The following is a 19200-nucleotide window of genomic DNA, read 5'->3' as shown; positions in this document are numbered from 1 at the left end:
GCTCTGGCGTACTTCTCTATTCTCGCCATGAGTTCTTCCATGTTTTTTGGCAATGTTTTTGCCAAAGACTTCCGTAATGGGCAGTCATCTTTCAGGCCGTTCTTGAAAGACACGACCGCCACTTCTTGGTTGCATTCGGGTATTCAATTGAACACCTCGTAGTACCTCTTCGCGTAGGCCCTAAGGCCTTCTTCCTTGGTGATTCTTAAAGCCATCAGGGCGTCGACCCTCAAGGGCTGTAGTTTGTTCGTCACAAACCTGGCCACAAACATCTCGGTCAGGCCTTCCCACGTCTTTACGCTTCCCTTCGGTAGTTTATGGAACCAATCGGATACAATTTCTCCAAAGGACGAGGGGAACACTTTGCAGAGCAACGGTTCGTTCCCACTTTATAATGCCATCGAATTCAGGTATAGCACGACGTGGAAGTTGGGATCTGTCTTACCGTCATATATTTGGAACCTCGGCATACTAAATCGCTTTGGTGCTTGAAATTTGTCCAGTTCCACCGAGAATGGTGTCTTCGGCTTAACCGGGGAAGTTACCTCGGCTTCAGCATTCTGTTGCCTCCTCTTGAGGTAATCTCTCAAGTCTTCTTTACTCCTTCCTGGAGCTCGGCTATCTCTGGATTTCAATATCTTCGGCACACTACTTTCGGCCTCGTGGTGGGCTTGTTTTGATCTCTCTCCATGTGTTGTGTCAAAGCAAAACGCCTACCCTTGAACATGCCGATGTTCTTTGGGCTCTGGATCCTTCGTGTGATACGTTCTTCGGGACTCCTCTCGTCTCGACTCCTCTCGTCCGGCTTCCCCAGAAGGTCGGTGAGAGTGCCTTTCGCTCCTGGTGTGCTGAGGGATTTCGGGGATTGTTCTTCTTCCTCCCTTCTGGGTGTTAGTTGCTGGCATTGGCGTATCCTGCAGCGGGTAAGGTGGCTGCATGACATTGTTTTGCATCATGAAGTTGACCACTGACTGTAGGTCTGCCAACTTGTTTGCCAAGTCTTTTACTTCCTCATCCCTCCGTAGGCACCTATCCCTCCATACCTGAAGGTTATCTTCGTTATAATACTTGCTTTGGTCTGTCCTCTTTGAAGCGTCGTCCTCCTAGCCGACGTCTCTCTCTCCGTGGCCCTGGTCACGATTTTCTGTATTGTGGTTGTCTCCTTCAACGTCAAGGTCAATTGGTCTACCACTCCTAGTAGGAGTGTCGCCCCCAATGTTTTCCCTCTGTCCGTTACTGGCCATCTATTCTTCTAAGTTTCCCACAGACGACGCCAAATTGTGTGAGTAATTTTCTGACCACACTGCCCGCTTAGTAATCAGCTGGAGAGCACCGGCAGAATAGATGGCTTTAGCAAACCTGTAACAGAAAGAAAAGGCTCCGACGGTGGCTCTTCCACCCGGGGGCACTCTGACGATCAAGTCAGTATATCTCTCAAAGATAATCAAGTGCTAAACTTATTATTCAAAGCATAAAATTGCGTACCTTAGACCCATGGGGGTGCCTCTCTTTTATAGTTTACTTAATCCAAGTCCCACTAGAAGCCTGACTTCTATGGACTCCAATTCAATACTGACTTTGGACTCTTCAAGAGATAAAGATAAACTCCCTAAGAGTTTTATCCTTATCTTGGCTAAGTCTTCTCTTTACTCTAGGACTCTTGTCCTTTATCCGCTTATCTCGGATTCCGATATTTTCGGAGATCACCTCGGCCTCGCCAAGATAACCTTGGCATAACTGCCACGACACGTGGCACCTCGGCTGACACCTCGGCGTCACCATGCCACGTGTTGGTACTCTGAAAATATATCCCCACATAAATATAAAGACAATTTGAATAATTATAATCTAACAATCAATCTAACAAAGAGCTCCCAGAATAAGAAAAAAATAAAGGACACAACAAAACTTGACAATGAACTAAACAAACAATCCCGTAACAAAAAAGAAATTAATAAAATTTAACTTTAATAATAATTCTCTCACCTCCCAAATAAAAAAATTATATACCAAACACAATCAACAAAAAGTCCAGCAAAATTTGGTGAGGTAGTGCCACATTCATAAAAACCATAAATGATGAGTTGTGCTTCACATGCTAACCTTATCTCATTTGACTGGATGATAGGCATTAGGTACAATCTATGAAGGCTTCTTTCCAAGCCTTATCACCAATCCATATATATATCATCCTTTGTTGTCTCCTTTGGCACAGAAATCACTCTTGTGAGTAGGGGTGTGCATAATACCGCCGAAACCGCCGAAACCGCCAAAACCGCACCGAACCGCACCGCAAAGGCAAATTCGTTATTATTTGCCAATCGAACCGCCGGTTTTTGGTAAGAAAAATGGCAAATTCTAGTGACACTTTTATCAATCCGCCGGTTTCTATTTTTCTTCCAAACCGCACCGACCCGCACCGCTATTAAATCATGTTTTTATAAGATTCTAAAAATTATTTTTTACTTAAGTTTTCTTGGTGTTCTATACCTTAGAATATAGTATTACATTACTGCTCGAGGGGAATTCAAGATGTCAGTTATCCAAAATAAAATTGGATTCCAATTCACTTTTCAAGATGCTTAACATCACGGTATCTCTCGTCTTTTTTTTACTCTTTGATTTAAGTTTTATAATTTGAATTATATTTTTTATAAACCGCCAATCCGCCCGAACCGCCAAGGCAAATCCGTCATTATTTGCCAACCGAACCGCTGGTTTTTGATAAGGAAAATGACAAATTCTAGTGACACTTTTATCAATCCGCCACCCGCCATACGGTTTCTATTTTTCCCTCAAACCGCACCGACCCGCACCGCGCACACCCCTACTTGTGAGCACAACTGAACCCAATACAGGTCTCATCTTAATAATTTAAATTGTTTTTATTTTTAAGACATGTTAAGTTGAATATTCTAATAAAAAATTATATTGATCGGACAATAATAACCCTATGATCAAATCAAAAATCAAGTCTAATTTTAAATTAATCATGTCAAATTAAACAATAACTCCTCAATCTTAACTCTCAGTTCTAGCATATCTCTTTTTTTATAAGGCTTAGATTTATTTAGTCGTAACACTCAACCATGCACATAGGTTTAAAAAAAATATGATATTTTTATTATATAGATTTTACATTTAATTAGATTTACACACAATCATAATTCTGTTTAGATATCCTATTCGATTTGGACGGTTCATTTTTCATGTTTGGGATTGGCATCAAAATCTTTTTAAGTTGTATTTTTTGAGGCTATTTTTGTCTTAATAAACCATTTTCTAGTCAAAAAATTTCCAATAAAAATCACTATGTTTGTTTTTAATTTTTTAAAAACATTTTTTAGAAAATTTTAGGCTCTGTTTGGTTGTGATTTGTAATCAATTTTCTACACTTATGTTTGAGTATGATGTTTGGTTATGGTTTTGAAATCAATTTTCCACACTCTCTGCAGAGAATTTTGATGCACAGGCCGCGTTTTTTTGTTAAAATTTTGCCTGAGGATGTCCCCCGGATGTCCACCCGGATGTCCTTGGGAACGTCCACCCGGATGTCCTCTTAATTCCAGAATTTTTTTTTTTTTTGGCAATTGATTTACATACTCGGGAAAAATATTTTCTGAATTTTTTTAAATTTTTTATGTGTTTTAAAATAATTTTGAGTTGTATGTTTAGTTATGACTTGTAAATTTTTGTATCACATATCAAATGTCACATCAACAATTCCCCACTCAAATCAAACCTCTTTTCCAAAACTATTTTCAAAACTCTTTACCAAACAAATTTTCCACACTCCAATCATAATTCTACAACACACAAACTCAAAATAAAACTCATACTCTCAAATCACATTTACAAAACACAACCAAACGCAGGCTTACTTTTTGTTTTTCAGATTTTTTTTTTGTTTTTACTGATTTTTTTAAATATTTTAAGTAATTTTTTTTAATTTTTAGACACACCTAATATCAATACACTTAAAAAGTATAATTTTTGTGAAAAAAATCTATAAAAAATTCATTAAATACCAAAAATACAAGAAAAATACGAAAATTCAGTATATTTTTTTATTTTTGTATATTTATTAATTTTTTAAAATATTTTTTTACAAATATTTTACTTTTTAGATATATCTAAGTAACATGCATCTAAAAAAGTAAAAAAAAAAATACTTAAAATTTTAAAAATATCCATTAAAAACAAAAAAAAATATGAAAAATAAAAAACTCAATTTTCAAAAAATTGAAGTCAGAAAACTGAAACCAAATGTACTGAATAATTTTTTGCCTTTTAAATATGCCTTGCATTGGCTGAAAATTATTTTTATTGACTTTTGTTTCCTATCATTCCGCACACCAAAAAAAAAAAATAAGAAAAAATTTAATAAAAAAACAGAGGGTTAGTCATTTATAAAGAATAAAAATTTTAAAATAAACTCATTTTTTGGGTACTATTTATTTATTTATTAAATTGAAGATCCAAACACATTATTAAAAAAATATTGAAATGGTTTAAATAAAAAATTAGGTTTGAAAGTCAAAAAAATTATTAGTTGGTATAAGATAAACTCCTATTGATACATTTACATCAGTATTCCGTGCTGATAGAGCCGTGACTGGACAATATTATTAAGGGGAAATTACCTGTCAATGGTCCTATCAAATAATTATGTAGAATCATAAAAAATTTATAATTTTAACTATTAATATGTATAACATTTATCATTTATATATATATATATATATTTAAAAATCTTACATTGAGGAGTGCTTTGGAAAATTAGCAAAAAGTTGATTTTTTAATTTTTTTAATCTACTTTATATTTTTGTGAATAAAAAATATAAAAAATAATGTGATTCGAAATGAATAAAAAATTAAAAATTAATTTTTTTAATGATTCCCAAAAGGCCTAAATTAAAATTTCTCCAATTATTAATTATTCATAAGAACACCAACTAATCAATATGATGTTTATCAATTTGACATTAGTCTTAAATCAACCAATAACTTTTCTTCAAAGTCAAATCATCCTAATCACCTTATTAGCGTTCAAAGCAGGGTCATCCATCTAGAAAAGAAAATTGCTAGACTATTTCCATTTTGGCAACCACGCAATTTTCTCTCTTTGCTTTTGAATTTTGTTTTTTTGTTTTGTCAGCCACTTTTCACATTGAGAAGAATTTGTCAATGTTTGATTGGTTATGTTTTTACATCCAATTTGAAATTGTCTTTCTTTACTTTTCTCCTCAAAAAACCACCGATTGGATTGTTGCATGCGAGAAAAGTCTATTCTTTTTTTGTTTTATAAATTTTACATATACTTATTTGGTTAACTAAAAGTTGATTAGATAAATAAATTAAATTTAAACATAATTTACAATACGTTAATTTTTTAAATTAAACTTGAACAATTTATTACTTGACTCAATAAACTTATATATACTATAAAAAAAAATTATTAAAGCTCGACTTGTATCCAACTCGTTAAAAACTTGTTTGAAGTATAAAAAGCTAAATTTGAAATTTTTTTGAAAATGTTTAAGTTTTTCAAAAACTCTTTCAATTCAAGCTTGAGCAACTTAATACTAGACTTGAATCAACTCTACTTGTTTGCAACCTTATTTGTGGTGTTTATAGTGCAGGGTTGAGATTAGTAATCCACATAACTCACATTCCATTATTTGGTTGCAATATTCGTTATTTGAATTAAATTTTGATGAATATTTTATCTAACAAAATTGATAAATTTTTTAATCCTACAACTAATAATACAAAATAAACATATAACTGAGATTATATGTGTCCATATCTATTGCAAAATAAACGCGATAAGAGTGAATTATTTATCACATTGATCCAACTGAATAATTAATCCTAAAAGTCAATTTTTTGGCTTTTGAAATTTTTGAATTATATCACCTCTCTACTTTTTTTGTACTTTTTTAAAAAAAAATAAAAAAATTCAGCTTTTAACTTGCTTTCCAAAATAAGCTTAATCTCGTAAGTTATTAATTCCCTCATTATTAATTCTACTAATCAAATTGAATGAAAATTCTAATACCAACTTGAATATTTTGGCAATTTGGGTTAAAAACTAATTTTTTGATTTTTTAACTTATTTAAGTCATATTAACTCTTTATTTTTTTATACAAATTTTCAAAAAAATTTAAGAAAATCAAAACTTTTAACCGAACTCCCAAAAAAAAGCATTCAAAAAATTGATGATTGAACAAGAAAAGCTACCTCTCTCTCTCTCTCTCTCTCTCTCTCTCTCTCTCTCTCTCTCGTGTGTTGTATATATAAGAAAAGAGCAGAAGGAAGGAAGGAAGTCATAAAATCACAAAATCATCAAACATGGAAAAGGGGCAAGAGGTGAAGCTGCTGGGCTCATCAGTGAGTCCATTTGTCTACAGAGTAAGATGGGCTCTGAAGCTTAAAAACATCCAATATGAGTACTTAGAACAAGACGTTTTCAACAAGAGCAATCTTCTCCTCACCTGCAATCCCGTCTTTAGAAAAGTCCCCGTCCTGCTTCACAACGACAAACCTATATGTGAGTCCCTCATCATCATTGAGTACATCGACCACATCTGGAAACACAACCCTATATTGCCTGAGGACCCTTATGAGAGAGCCAAGGCTCGTTTCTGGGCTAAGTTTGTTGAAGAAAAGGTAATCTCTCTCATCTCTGACCATTTCAATCTTGTGTTGCTGTCATGAAGGTTTAATATATATGGTTCATTAGATTTTTTTTCAGGGTAAATTGTACCATTAGTCCCTATATAGTTTGATTGAGTAAATTGTTCAATTAAAAATATAAGATTCAAGTTGTTGGAATGAAAACTATGAGGATTAAATTGAAACTTTGCTCTAATTGGGAAGATGGACGATGGTATCCAAAAACAAAAGTAATAGAAAACTATGTCAATATTCAGTCAAGATTGATGTTTGTGTGCTATAAATTACACAATAATAAATTCATCACAAGTATATAAAATAATTCTGATCATATATAACCGATGATGAGATATATTGGTAAAGAGATTGTTTCACTTGAGAAATTATTTGGGAGGTTGTTGGACCTATATTTCACTGGATGTGATTTTTCAATAACAGGAGATAAAAATATATATATATATATATATAAGACAATCATATATTCTAATATTATTAAGATGCAAAAATAAATAAATAAATAAATATTAGGACAAATTACAATGGTAATTCTTGTACTTTGATTATTCTGTCATTTTAGTCCTTGTAATTTCAATTGGCTCAATTTTGACCTTTTATTTATAATTTTGTCTCAATTTGATCTAATTAATTACAACTTTTAGTATTTCTTTATCAAAAATACGCACATAAGTATCACGTGTTATATTTTTAAGGTCAAAATTATAAAGATACTAAACTCAGTTAGTTAACCTCAACTAATTTAGTGATAATTTTCTTTAAAAAACACTAACAAAATTATCAATTGAATTAAATTGACACAAAATTTAAAATTAAGGGTTAAAATTAAACAATTGAATGTATGCGAACCAAAAATGACACAATCAGTAAAATATAAGATTCACCAATGTAATTTGCCCTAAATATTATTAATGGCTCACTTGGTAAAAGACAGGTTTTCAAGTCTTTTGTTCAACTTTTAAGTCAATGCCAAATAAGCTATTTTTGGGGCTATAAATGTCAAAAAATATTTTGGGGCCAAAAATAGGTTTTAAGCCTTTGCCAAACAGGACCTAAGTAGATTTTTTTTTTTTTTTTTTTGTAACAGTTCACTGAAGTGGTAAAGAAGGTGCTATTGCTTGATGGAGAACAACAAGAGATGGAAGTGAAGAATGCAAAAGAAGCCCTAGAAATCGTTGAAGGAGAGCTCAAGGGAAAGAAGTTCTTTGGAGGTGAAACCATTGGTTACTTGGACCTGGTCATGGGTTTTATAGCCATAGGGCTAGACATAATTGAAGAAGTTTCTTGTGTCAAAATGGTTGACTCACTCAAGTATCCTTCTTTCATCAAATGGATGGAGGACTTCCTAGAGTTGCCATTGATCAAAGAATGCTCACCAAATAGAGATGAGTTGGTGCTATATTTCCGAAAGATCAGACAGCTTAAACTGGCTTTGGCTGCCAAGAAATGAAAGAACAAAAATCAATTATAGAATTAGATGCAACTCTCATAAATGGGTGTAGGACTCACAAAAAATAAAAAACTCATCTCATGCGAGAAGATTGTACATGATTTTGTAATCAATTTCTGTATTATTATATTTTTATTATTTTTGAGGACGCTATGCTTGGATCTTGAAGTTTGGGGGGGAATTTGTGAAGGTGTAAAACTTAGTTTATATTGCAATTACCTTTAAATAATGCTACAAACCCATAAATTATACTCAAAATTATTAATATATGGTCCAGTTTCATTTTATACATGGACCCAACAACACAATCCTTCAATTTCTACCATTCACATGCATTTTGAAAAAAATCTAGACACTTGCCCTCTAAGTTCCGAGGTTAACTATTTACTTTTTTCTTCTCTTTTCTTTTCTCCTTCACAAACCTCTCCGTAAATTCAAGGTCAAACTTAAAAATGTGAGTTTAGCTTCAAACTCCGTTTGAATCTTGAATTTGAAGTGTATTGTGAAGGGAAAAGTGAAAAAAAATCCAGTCACCTTTTTTATTTTTATTTTATTTTTTCAAATTTATCATCCAAACACAACATTAAATGGCTTAAAAAATGAGAGAATATGAATGTCTTAAAACACAAAGTGATTTTATTCTAAATGCACTGAATAACTTTTAGCATGAAAAGAATCAATTGGTGATATAGTTAAGTAGATCGCCAAAATTGACAAAAATAATCATATTTCTATTGATCTAGATCTTATTAGATTTGGGTCGTTCAATTTACACGTTTTGGCCCATTTTCTTGTGTTATGGTTCTGGTCTCAAATTAAGAGCTTGGGACTAGTACTTGAGCCCATGGCGTAGACTTGGGCTGAACTCTAAGGTCCATTCGTTAAATAGACTAGGTTTGGGAATAGTTCTTGAATCCAAAAATTACATATATATATATATATATGTACATTTATAATTTATTTAGTTTTATTTTTTTCTAAATAAAAAAAAATACACTAAACGCAAAATGCACCTACCAAGCTTTAAATTTTATTGTTTATTTAATATACAGTATGAGTTTTGGATCGAAAGGTAATTTTATATCAATTATGCTGCAGACCCCCAGTGGGGGTCGCACTCCCAGTGAGGTGGCGAGCCCCCACTGGCTGAAACTCAAAAAATAAATAAATAAATAAATAAAACAATTTTTTTTTGTCCAATCACGGCGCGCCACCTCAGTAGGGGTCCGAAGCATTTTTCATTTTATATTTAGGCTTCACTTCGAACTTTAGGCCTGATGTTGGCTTGGATTAGGTTTTACTCATTTACAAAAAAAAAAAAAAAAAAAAAAATCACTCAATTTGTTTTTATCTTTATTATTCTATAAAATTACAATAAAATTCTCATTTTACCTATTATTATTTAGAGGGTTTTGTTAAAAAAAAAAAAAAAGAAAGAAAGAAAGAAAAAAGAAAGAGGGTAAATTACATTGATCTGTCTTAAAATTTTTAAAAAATACAATAAATTACATAAATTTGGTATAATTACATTGACTTCCTTTTTAATATGAGTAAAACAAGCATAATTAATGCAAACAACTGTTCGAGATCAACAGAAATTTCTGTTGCTTAAAAATTTCTGTTAATTTATCACAACATAAGGACTATTTCAACTCTGAAAAATTTTACATCAATACCTACTCAAATCATATATTTAATTACTTTTTTATATTCTAATTCTTTGAATATTAAAAGATAAGTGACTAATATTACATACTTCGCAATAAAAGTTAGAGGGAGCCATTTATATGTCCACCATTTCTCTTCATTTATTCTTGATATGAAATTTTGTATGATTTTATAAATCTCTTTAAAAAAATTTATAAACCTCTCATTTACACTAAATCAAAAAATCAAAATAACTAAACCTTAACATGTCATCGTTTCAACTTTTCATGAAACCAACAAAAGTGAAGGATTCATTCGATACTAAGGAGTAGCTTGGGATAAGTGTACTTTTTGACTTTTTATAAAATATAAATTGGGTTTGAAGTGATGTGATTTAAATAAGTAAATGTGATTTAAATAGGATAGCGACTTTTTGACTTTTTTCGGTTATGACAAACAAGACCTAAATTTTTTCACAATCCCAACTAAACCGAACTGCTTATTATAGTCTAAGTAAAGGGCATGGAGTGGCATTCTAAGTAGCGGGCAAGCCAACCCAATTGGCCAATGATATACGTATGGACGGATGGTGTGTGTGTGTAATGCTCTCTCTCTCTCTCTCTCTCTCTCTCTCTCTCTCCAGTGGTTATGTGAGAGAGACGTACCCCCACAGCCCACAAGTTCAAATTTAATCCCAACACACCATAAAATGCTACATGCAAATCTATAAACAACATTAACTAACACACCACTTGCTAATGGAGATTCAATCTAAAGTAGTGTGTGAATGGGACACATATGGTCTACTAGTTTTTTTAGCCTCACATAATTCAACATCAAAAATCTTGCTTTCTCCATACATATATATATTAATAACTCAATTAGTTTAGAATTTGAAATTTTATACTTCTAAAAATTGTACTTTAAAAAGTTGGGGGGGGGGGGGAGTGGCAAAAAATTTCAAAGTTTTCATACTTCTTCAACCTGTTTGGTGTGTTTGCTCTTTAAAAAGTAAAATAAAATAAAATAAACCTATTTGGTGTGTTTTCAAAAACAATATAATAAAAAGTTTGGCAACTTTCACTTTCAGTTAAAAAGTTTAAAAAGTTAAATTGTCACGTCACTCTTCTTATTTTTCTGCACATTTTTTCATAAAAATAAAAAAATTACTAAAATTGTCTATCTCTAAAAGAGGCTTAAGAGGTTTTACTTTGATGTGATCTAGTGTTTTGTTTTATTGACTATTTTAATCCATTGGGTTTGTGGATGGAAAAATCAGATGAGAAAATGATGGAACATTTTCTCCCTCTCTTCTTTTAATATTGTGGGGTTGGTGAAAACTTGCAATATCACCCTCCTGGAAAGCAAGGCAAGTCCAACCAATCTAGACCCACCAAAAGACTATCAGATTCACTGATGACTTTTAGCTACATAAAGCTTGATTCACATCTAAAAACGCATGAATTTGATTTTACATCCTATGACTTTTTCACACTCCAAAGCTAACACTAAACCAGAAGAAGATGGTGAGGTGTGTGAATGACGGATAGAAGCACAGATTTTGAGTAAAATTTGTGAAACATGTCCCAAAAGATAGGCTGAGAAAGGCCTTTTTATGGCAGTTTTTCTCAATCATGAAAATTGATAATCATAAAATAGAAATTAAAAGCAGAAATTGCACCAAATGCTCAGTAAAAGACTATAAACAGTTTATAGCTCCAAACAAGCTAAACAGTGACTAGCAGAGGCAATTAATGGTGGAGAGAGAGAGAGAGTAGATAAGAGGGCAAGAACACAAGAAATAAAGAAGGTCCAGTTACAACTACAGCTGCCAAAGGTTCAGGGGTTTCTTGGAGTAGCATTAAAGACTCTCCACATAAAGATCTTCTTCACTACATATCACACCCCCACAGGGTAATTATTCAGTAGTGTGGGGATACTAGTGCCACATGATGTTGTTCACATGGTACTCCAAGCAATGATGTAGCAAAAAATTTTACAAGTAAGACAATGTTGACCCATCTTTAATAGTTAGTTTGGAAACAGGGGATGCCTCATCTATGTCTCAGAAGCACCATGTAAGTAACGTCGTGTGGGACTCCAGGACTACCTAATAATTTTCCCTCTCGCACCACCCAAAACCAACCTTCTTTCTTTTACTTACAAAAATAAATAAAAATAAAAAAACAGAGCTAGCCTTATATGCAGAAAGGTAGACTCATTGCTTGATGATTTTGGGTTGAAGCATATGGGTTCCGATTCTCACACTACTCTCCACATGATCTTCACCCTCCTCATCCTCATGTTCATTTCATTCCAAATTACTACCCACATTCTGGCAGTGGATGCTTCATTGAATGCGGAGTATCACTTGAATGGCCATGATGGCCTACAAGAGCTCTATTACTTGGAGGAAGAGAGTGAAGATGGTAAAGAGAACCACCACATTGAGAAGGTCACAGGAAAGGATGAGAGTGAAGAAAAGCAAACTCTGATCATAGAAAAGTTCAGAGCTTTACTTGGATTCAAAACCATCAATGGTGACACTGAAAATGTGTGGTCATCACCATCACCTTCCCCATCACCCACCATTGAATCAGGAGCTCCACCTCCTGTTTTGGTGCACCCAACGCATCCAATCGCACCACCACCCCACAAGATTCACAGACACGATCATAAAGGTAGACTCAAAAGAATTCTAGTTTCAATTCTTGTGTCTGTTGGAGCTATATTTTTGTTGTGTGCCATTGGGCTCATATGGGTGAGAAAGAGATCAGCTAATGCGGGGTCAAAAACACACAACACGGAAGCAGGCTCTAGAGGTCGGCCCACCATGTATGTGAACTCTCAAAACTCAGTGAAAAGGGTGAGCTCTGAACCAGTCTTGGACCTCTTTTACATTGAGTCCCTAGAAACTGCTTTAGAACCACAACCATTTTGTCTGAAACAAAATTTTGAAGTTGTCAACAACTCATCATCAAATGAAAACACACCAAGATGTGAATTGAATGAGAGAGAAGAAGAGTCAGGGCAAGAAGAAATCATGTGTGTTCGTGATGAGAGTGAAGAAGAGTCACTGAAGTATGAATCTGATGATGGATCATCTGATGATGATCATGAAGTAGTTCCTGCTGATCAAGAAGCTCATTCATCAGACGGTGATGAATCTTTTCATTCTTTCTGTGATTCATATTCATCCAACATGAGGCTTTCTAATGCTTCAGCAGGTAGTCTTACTGACACATCCTCAGCCTCACCGCCACCGCCACCCCTTCCTTCCTCAAGTAATTTACACATTTCTCCTTCTAATTCTTCTTCTTGTTCAACTTGGATCACATGTACAGCTTTAAGTTCTCCCACAGTACCAATTTTATTGTCTCCAAGAAACTCATATCAGATCATCGAAGCGAGATCCATGGTAGGCCCACAAACCCAAATTGAACCGGGCCAATCTAAAGTTGGACTGGAGACAAGCGGTCTCCCAAATCAAAACCCACCTTCACCACCTCCTAATCCTCCTGAGCCTTCAAGCACTATTCCTCCACCGCCACCGCCACCGCCTCCGTCCCTTCCTTCCTCAAGTAATTTACACATTTCTCCTTCTCATTCTTCTTCTTGCTCGACTCAGATCACATGTAAAGGTTTAAGTTCTCCTACATTACCATTTTCATTATCTCCAAGAAACTCAAATCAGGTCATCGAAGCAAGACCCGCAGTGGGCCCACAAGCACATACTACACCAATACAATCCAAAATTGGATTGGAGACAAGAGGCCTCCCAAAAAGTAATTTGCCACCTTTGCCACCTCCTAGTCCTCCTAAGCCTTCAGGCAATGTTCCTCCACCACCATGTCCACCGCCATTTTTCAAAGGAAATTATAATAACTCTCTTAAAGGCTTGCCACCTCCTCCGCCATCCCAACTTCCTTTGTTTACCCCATTGGGCAAAGACGGAGCTCCATTGCCAAAGCTGAAACCGCTTCACTGGGACAAAGTTAGAGCTGCACCGGACCGGTCTATGGTGTGGGACAAGTTGACATCAAGCTCATTTGAGTAAGAGATTTTGTTTTACATGTTGTAATTGGTTTCAATTTCTTTTATGTTTGGGAATTAAACAGTGTGTGAGATGTGGAACAGATTGGATGAGGAGATGATTGAATCACTTTTTGGATACAATCTACAAAATTCTATGAAGAATGATGAGGCAAAGAGCAAGAGCCCTTCTCCAAGCAAGCATATTCTTGAACACAAGAGACTACAAAACATTACCATACTTGCAAAAGCTTTGAATGTTACTGCTCAGCAAGTTTGTGATGCACTAGTACAAGGTTTTTCTCCTAAAACTCTATTATGTTTAGATAAACAGTCTTCATATTGGACCAATTCTTGTCTAGGAGGTCTGAGGTTTGACTCCCCTCTTGTTTTCCCAATTCATAGGCTTAGGAGGTGGCTTTTGAACCCGAGTTGCCTGGGGTGGGTCCAAAAAACCCTACCTGGTCTGAGTTCTCAATCAAAAAAAAAAAAAAAAAAAAGAATAGTATTAATGAGATGGGTGGAGTTGATCAGACCAGCTAGGTAGGAGACAAGGTTGGCCCCATCCCATCCATCAATTGGCTAGATGGGAGACAAGGTCGGCCCCATTTGTTCCTTTTTGTGAAATCTCATAGGATGAGTGCACATGTTATGGTGGTATTCCGAAACTACTGAATAATTTTTCTTTATCAGAGGTTGTTCTACCTACAAGAATTCACCGAATGTGGGGGAAAGAAATATGAAATTACAATGCAATATGATACAACATGCTTCCATTTAGGATCAGATTGAATGAAATTTTAATGTTAAGATTATAATGAACAAATAGTTAGATGTTGCGGGTAGGTATGTGCCTAAGTGTCAAATTCACATAATTTTCATGTCAAGACATAGGACAACTATATTTCATACTTTTTTAATATTTCCACTGTTCTAAGTTTTAAAATCTCCAAAAAAACAGGGGAGGGCTTGTGCTTACAACAACTAGAAGCATTAGTGAAGATGGTACCCACCAAGGAAGAAGAAGATAAGCTCTCAAGCTATAAAGGAGACATCAATGAACTGTGCTCAGCAGAGAAGTTTGTCATGACAATGTTAAACATTCCTTTTGCCTTTCTAAGGATTGAAGCCATGCTTTACAAAGAAACTTTTGAAGATGAAGTAGTTCATCTCAGAAAGTCTTTCTCAATGCTAGAGGTAATTAATCATCCAAGCATGGACATGTACACGTGACATGACATAGACATGACATGGACACACTAATACAAAAAATTTCAAAAAAATATAGCATGACAGAGAGTGGCCAAGCGCAAAATAGCATATATTAAGGATAAACAATTATTATATATCATATATATGAATATTTAATTTAAAGACTAACTTTTAAAATCTAAAGGTAGAGAACATGTATAAATTTACATTATTTATATTTTATTCAAATTTGTAATGTGTTTCATGTGTGCCTAAACAATAGACATGTGTGCTTGCTAAGTGTCTGAAGTGTGTAGAAATATATATATTTTTAAATAGGACATGTTTGAACATGTGTTTGATAGCTGTTGGGAACTGTGCAGAAGTGTCATATCTTATTGGTATCCAACACATCACCTTTTTAGAAGTGTTCATGCTTCTTATCTAATGGGAAAACTTATTTTGAAATGAACGATCCATTTCTTTTTTCTTTTCTTTCAGGAAGCCTGCAATGAACTCAGATCAAGTCGGCTCTTCCTAAAATTACTTGAAGCAGTCCTTAAAACCGGAAACAGAATGAATGTTGGAACCATAAGAGGAGGTGCCAGAGCATTCAAGCTTGACACCCTCCTCAAGCTATCTGATGTGAAAGGAACTGATGGAAGAACAACACTTCTCCATTTTGTTGTCCAAGAAATCATTCGATCAGAAGGAATCAGAGTCTCAGAGAGCATTATGGGAAATATAAATCTGGAAAACAAGATCCAAAATGTTGAAGAAAGAGAAGAAGATTACAGGAGGATGGGTCTAGATCTTGTTTCTAGTCTAAGTATTGAACTATGCAATGTGAAGAAAACAGCTACAATAGACTTGGATGTTCTTGCAAGCTCTGTCTCAAACCTGTCAAATGAAATGGCTAAGTTGAAACATCTAGTAGGCAAGGACTTGTGTGTGGATGAAAAGCGAGAGAATTTTGTGAACTGCATGAGATCTTTTATTGGTTATGCAGAGAAGAATATAAAGGAGTTGCGGGAAGATGAGGGAAGAGTGCTTTTACATGTTCGAGAAATTACAGAATACTTTCATGGAAATGTGAGCAAAGAAGAAGTGAACCCGCTTCGAATTTTTGTGATTGTGAGGGACTTTCTGGGTATGTTAGATCATGTTTGTAAAGAGCTAAGAATCTCTCAAGTTCCAAGTAGTCCAAATCCTCTAGCTCCTTTCCGATAGAGTATGTACCTTGTACGTGTCTATAAAAGGGCGACTCAGTGCACGAGACTTCTACTAAAGCGGGATTTGAAAAGGACAAGATGTATGCAGCCTTACCTCCATTATTGGAGAGGTGGTTTTTGTGACTTCAACTCATGCCTTGTGTGTGTCTATAGCTTATGAAAATTTGACTTCATAATGAATTGCGAATTAGTGTAACATTTTCTAAATTTTGAGTAGAATTTTGGAATGTTTTGATTGGGAACATTGAATGAAGGTGTTGTAATAAGAATTACTAACATATGCAGTCAGCTTAATATGGATTTGATGACAATGCAAAAGTACAAAGTTTCAATCTACTGAGAGACAACAGAAATGTACAGAACACAAACGATATACATATATATATGCTTATTCACTAGGCAAAATCAACAATGCGCACCCTTTGGGCACGCCCCTCTGGTTACAATGAGATGTGCGTAGTCACAATATTATGTGCTTGACCCATCAAAATTACATATAAGATAAGGTGTATACTTTAAAGATTATAAGTGTAATTTTTATCCTTTTGGAATTCTTAGTAGCACTAACAGGGCCAGCCCTTAGTTTCATGGGGCCCTAGGCAAACTCATGAGATGGGACCTCTTACATATTAAAAAAAAAAGGAAAAAATTTCAATAAAATGATAAGTATGCACAATTTTTATGTATTAGTAGCCACAAAAAAGTTTCCAAAATCCAATTTACAATTAAACCAACTATAATGAGATTCCAATCAATGATCAACATAAATTCAACCCAAAGGCACAGAAATGAATAAGCTGAAGAAAATATATCTGCAAAGCATATGTTTCCAACCACATTGAAAAAATAACACAAACAAACAAACAAACTAATTTTCCCCAACATTAAACAATAGCCAAGAGTGAACAAAAACTTGTGGCAAAGCATAACACTCTTTATAAGGATTTTAATGGATTTAGAAACACAAAGTAAGAACAAAAAATTGATTCAAAGTACAAGTCTAACAGCAAAAAAAATTAAATTTAAATTTAAATTTAAATTTAAATTTAATGGATTTGATTGTAATGAAAACAAAAATCAAATAGAACACAGAAATTGCCATTTTTAAGGCAAATATTATTCAATTAAAAAGCATTAAAGAAACGAAGGGAGACGACTCAGTACCGGTGAGTCGCGGAACATCAGACACCGATTTCTTCCTCACAATGGCAGCTTACAGTCGCGGAAGGAGGAGTCACCACTAGTTAACACTCTGCTTGGAATCTAATTTTTTATAAATAATCCTAACCCCCCAACAAAAAAAAAAAAAAAATAGCTACTTTTTTTTTTTTTTTTTTTTTAATTTGATCCCAGAATTTTTTAGCCCTTTTAATTTCTATAAAGACAGATTGAGCTAATTTTATTTTTTGAAAAATTATAAATACACTCTTGACGTTTGTTTAAAATACAGAGTACTTCATATAGTTTGAAAAATTATAAATACCTCATTGTCAAAAAAATTTATTTAACAGAATTAATTAAAAAAATAAAATTCCTAACTAATCTACTATACAATAATAAAATTATCTAAATTAGTAATTAAAATAAATTTTAACATTATTACAAACTATTAATTAACTTAATGTTTTATTAATAAAATGAGTTATTTGTTATGAAATTATAAACTTTAAGGACGAGATGTAATTTTAAAACCACATAAGACAATTTATATTTTAAACAAATCTTAAGAGATGTATTTGTAATTTACCATTTATTTTTTCAATGCTACAAGGACTTATTTTGACAACCAATCACATTTGACTATTTGTATTTTTAGTATGGATAGAATTATTCTAAAAATTTTGGGTTCTATTTTTGTTCAAATACTAGGTCCCAATGAAAAATGCTATAAGCCCTGACATTTCTATCAAATATTTTATCAAATATCTCTCATAGGTATGGTACGAGACATTTAGTCAAATATTTGGTTGAAATGTTAGTATTCCTAGCATTACTCCACACTTATTGGCCCAAAAGTGGTAAAGGTCTGGTTGGGATGAGAGAGTTTTAGTAGAAAAAAAATCACTAAAAAGACGAAATACATATATACAAAAAAAAATAAAAATCTAAGATTTTTTTTCTATTATCTCTACTTTTTACATTTTTTTCAAAAAAAGTTCAAAAAATCATCTGTAAACACTTCAACATTTTTCACTAATATTTTAGCCCAAAAAAACACTCCTAAAAAAGCTACCTCCCAAACGAATCCTAAATTTTATCAAAACAGAGCAACAAAGCAGGGCAGCAAAAACTGGAGAGAAAGAAGATTTTGAACTAGGTCCACAACTGAGTGATGCCCAAACTACTTTGTAAATCATATGTATGCATATGCTAAAACTATTCTATATATACTTGGCAGGTTAATAAAGGATTCACAATTCAGCTGCACATAAAAATCAAAGCAACACAAAGCCAAATAGACGTCTTAGAATATACTACATTAATTTTTTTCAAAACAGAGAGGAGAAAGCTAGTTATTTGTCACATCACACTTCTAAGAAACCCATGCAAATCTAACTTGCTCCTCCTTCTTCGTTCTCATCTTTTTGCTCCTCCATCTTCGTTCTCATCTTTATTTCTCTCCTCTGTTTTCCCCTTTGTTTAGAGGCCTGGGTCTTTACTGGTATTTCATTCACAATCTGCAAAATTGTTTGAGTTCAATCAATGTTGGATTTTAATTAAGAAATATTGAAAACTATATAGATAAATTTGGTAAATTCATATAATATATATAAGGGTTAATTACACAAATGGTCCCTAAAGTATGCATTAGTTACATTCTAGTCCTCAATTTTTTAATTATTTCACTTTGGTCGCCAAAGACTAGACTTTTGCCTTTAGCTTAAGCACATTCAAATCAAAATCAATAACTGGATAAAGGGTATTTTCACAATTTTAGAAAAAAATAAAAAATG

The 19200-nt window shown here is 33.6% G+C and overlaps 2 protein-coding genes and 1 long non-coding RNA gene across 4 annotated transcripts; 2 read left to right on the top strand and 1 right to left on the bottom strand.

Annotated features, from left to right (window-relative positions):
* Nucleotides 1-6325: 6325 nt before the first annotated feature.
* On the bottom strand, nt 6326-17493 carry LOC145790922 (uncharacterized). Its single transcript, XR_014330327.1, has 2 exons — nt 17411-17493; nt 6326-6712 (listed from the first exon to the last, which is right to left on the bottom strand). It is a non-coding gene; the product is annotated as an uncharacterized LOC145790922 (long non-coding RNA).
* LOC114313135 (putative glutathione S-transferase) lies at nt 6332-8402 on the top strand. Its single transcript, XM_028259484.2, has 2 exons — nt 6332-6673; nt 7782-8402. Exons 1-2 carry the CDS (start codon nt 6356-6358, stop codon nt 8142-8144), a joined length of 681 nt encoding a protein of 226 aa, XP_028115285.2. The 5' UTR covers nt 6332-6355; the 3' UTR covers nt 8145-8402.
* On the top strand, nt 11854-16557 carry LOC114313162 (formin-like protein 11). 2 transcript variants are annotated; one of them, XM_082870164.1, is made up of 5 exons: nt 11854-13018; nt 13136-13844; nt 13929-14119; nt 14785-15020; nt 15516-16557. In XM_082870164.1, exons 1-5 carry the CDS (start codon nt 12040-12042, stop codon nt 16242-16244), a joined length of 2844 nt encoding a protein of 947 aa, XP_082726290.1. In that variant the 5' UTR covers nt 11854-12039; the 3' UTR covers nt 16245-16557. The 2 variants fall into 2 exon arrangements, with proteins under 2 accessions (XP_082726290.1, XP_082726289.1); XM_082870163.1 differs by having other exon boundaries at nt 11854-13844.
* Nucleotides 17494-19200: the final 1707 nt, after the last annotated feature.

Source organism: Camellia sinensis, chromosome 5, assembly GCF_055761805.1.
Source record: "Camellia sinensis isolate YWXY chromosome 5, ASM5576180v1, whole genome shotgun sequence".
In the NCBI taxonomy this organism is placed as follows: domain Eukaryota; kingdom Viridiplantae; phylum Streptophyta; class Magnoliopsida; order Ericales; family Theaceae; genus Camellia; species Camellia sinensis.
Note: the sequence above shows the minus strand (reverse complement) of the source record. Positions and strands in the feature narration are given on the sequence as shown.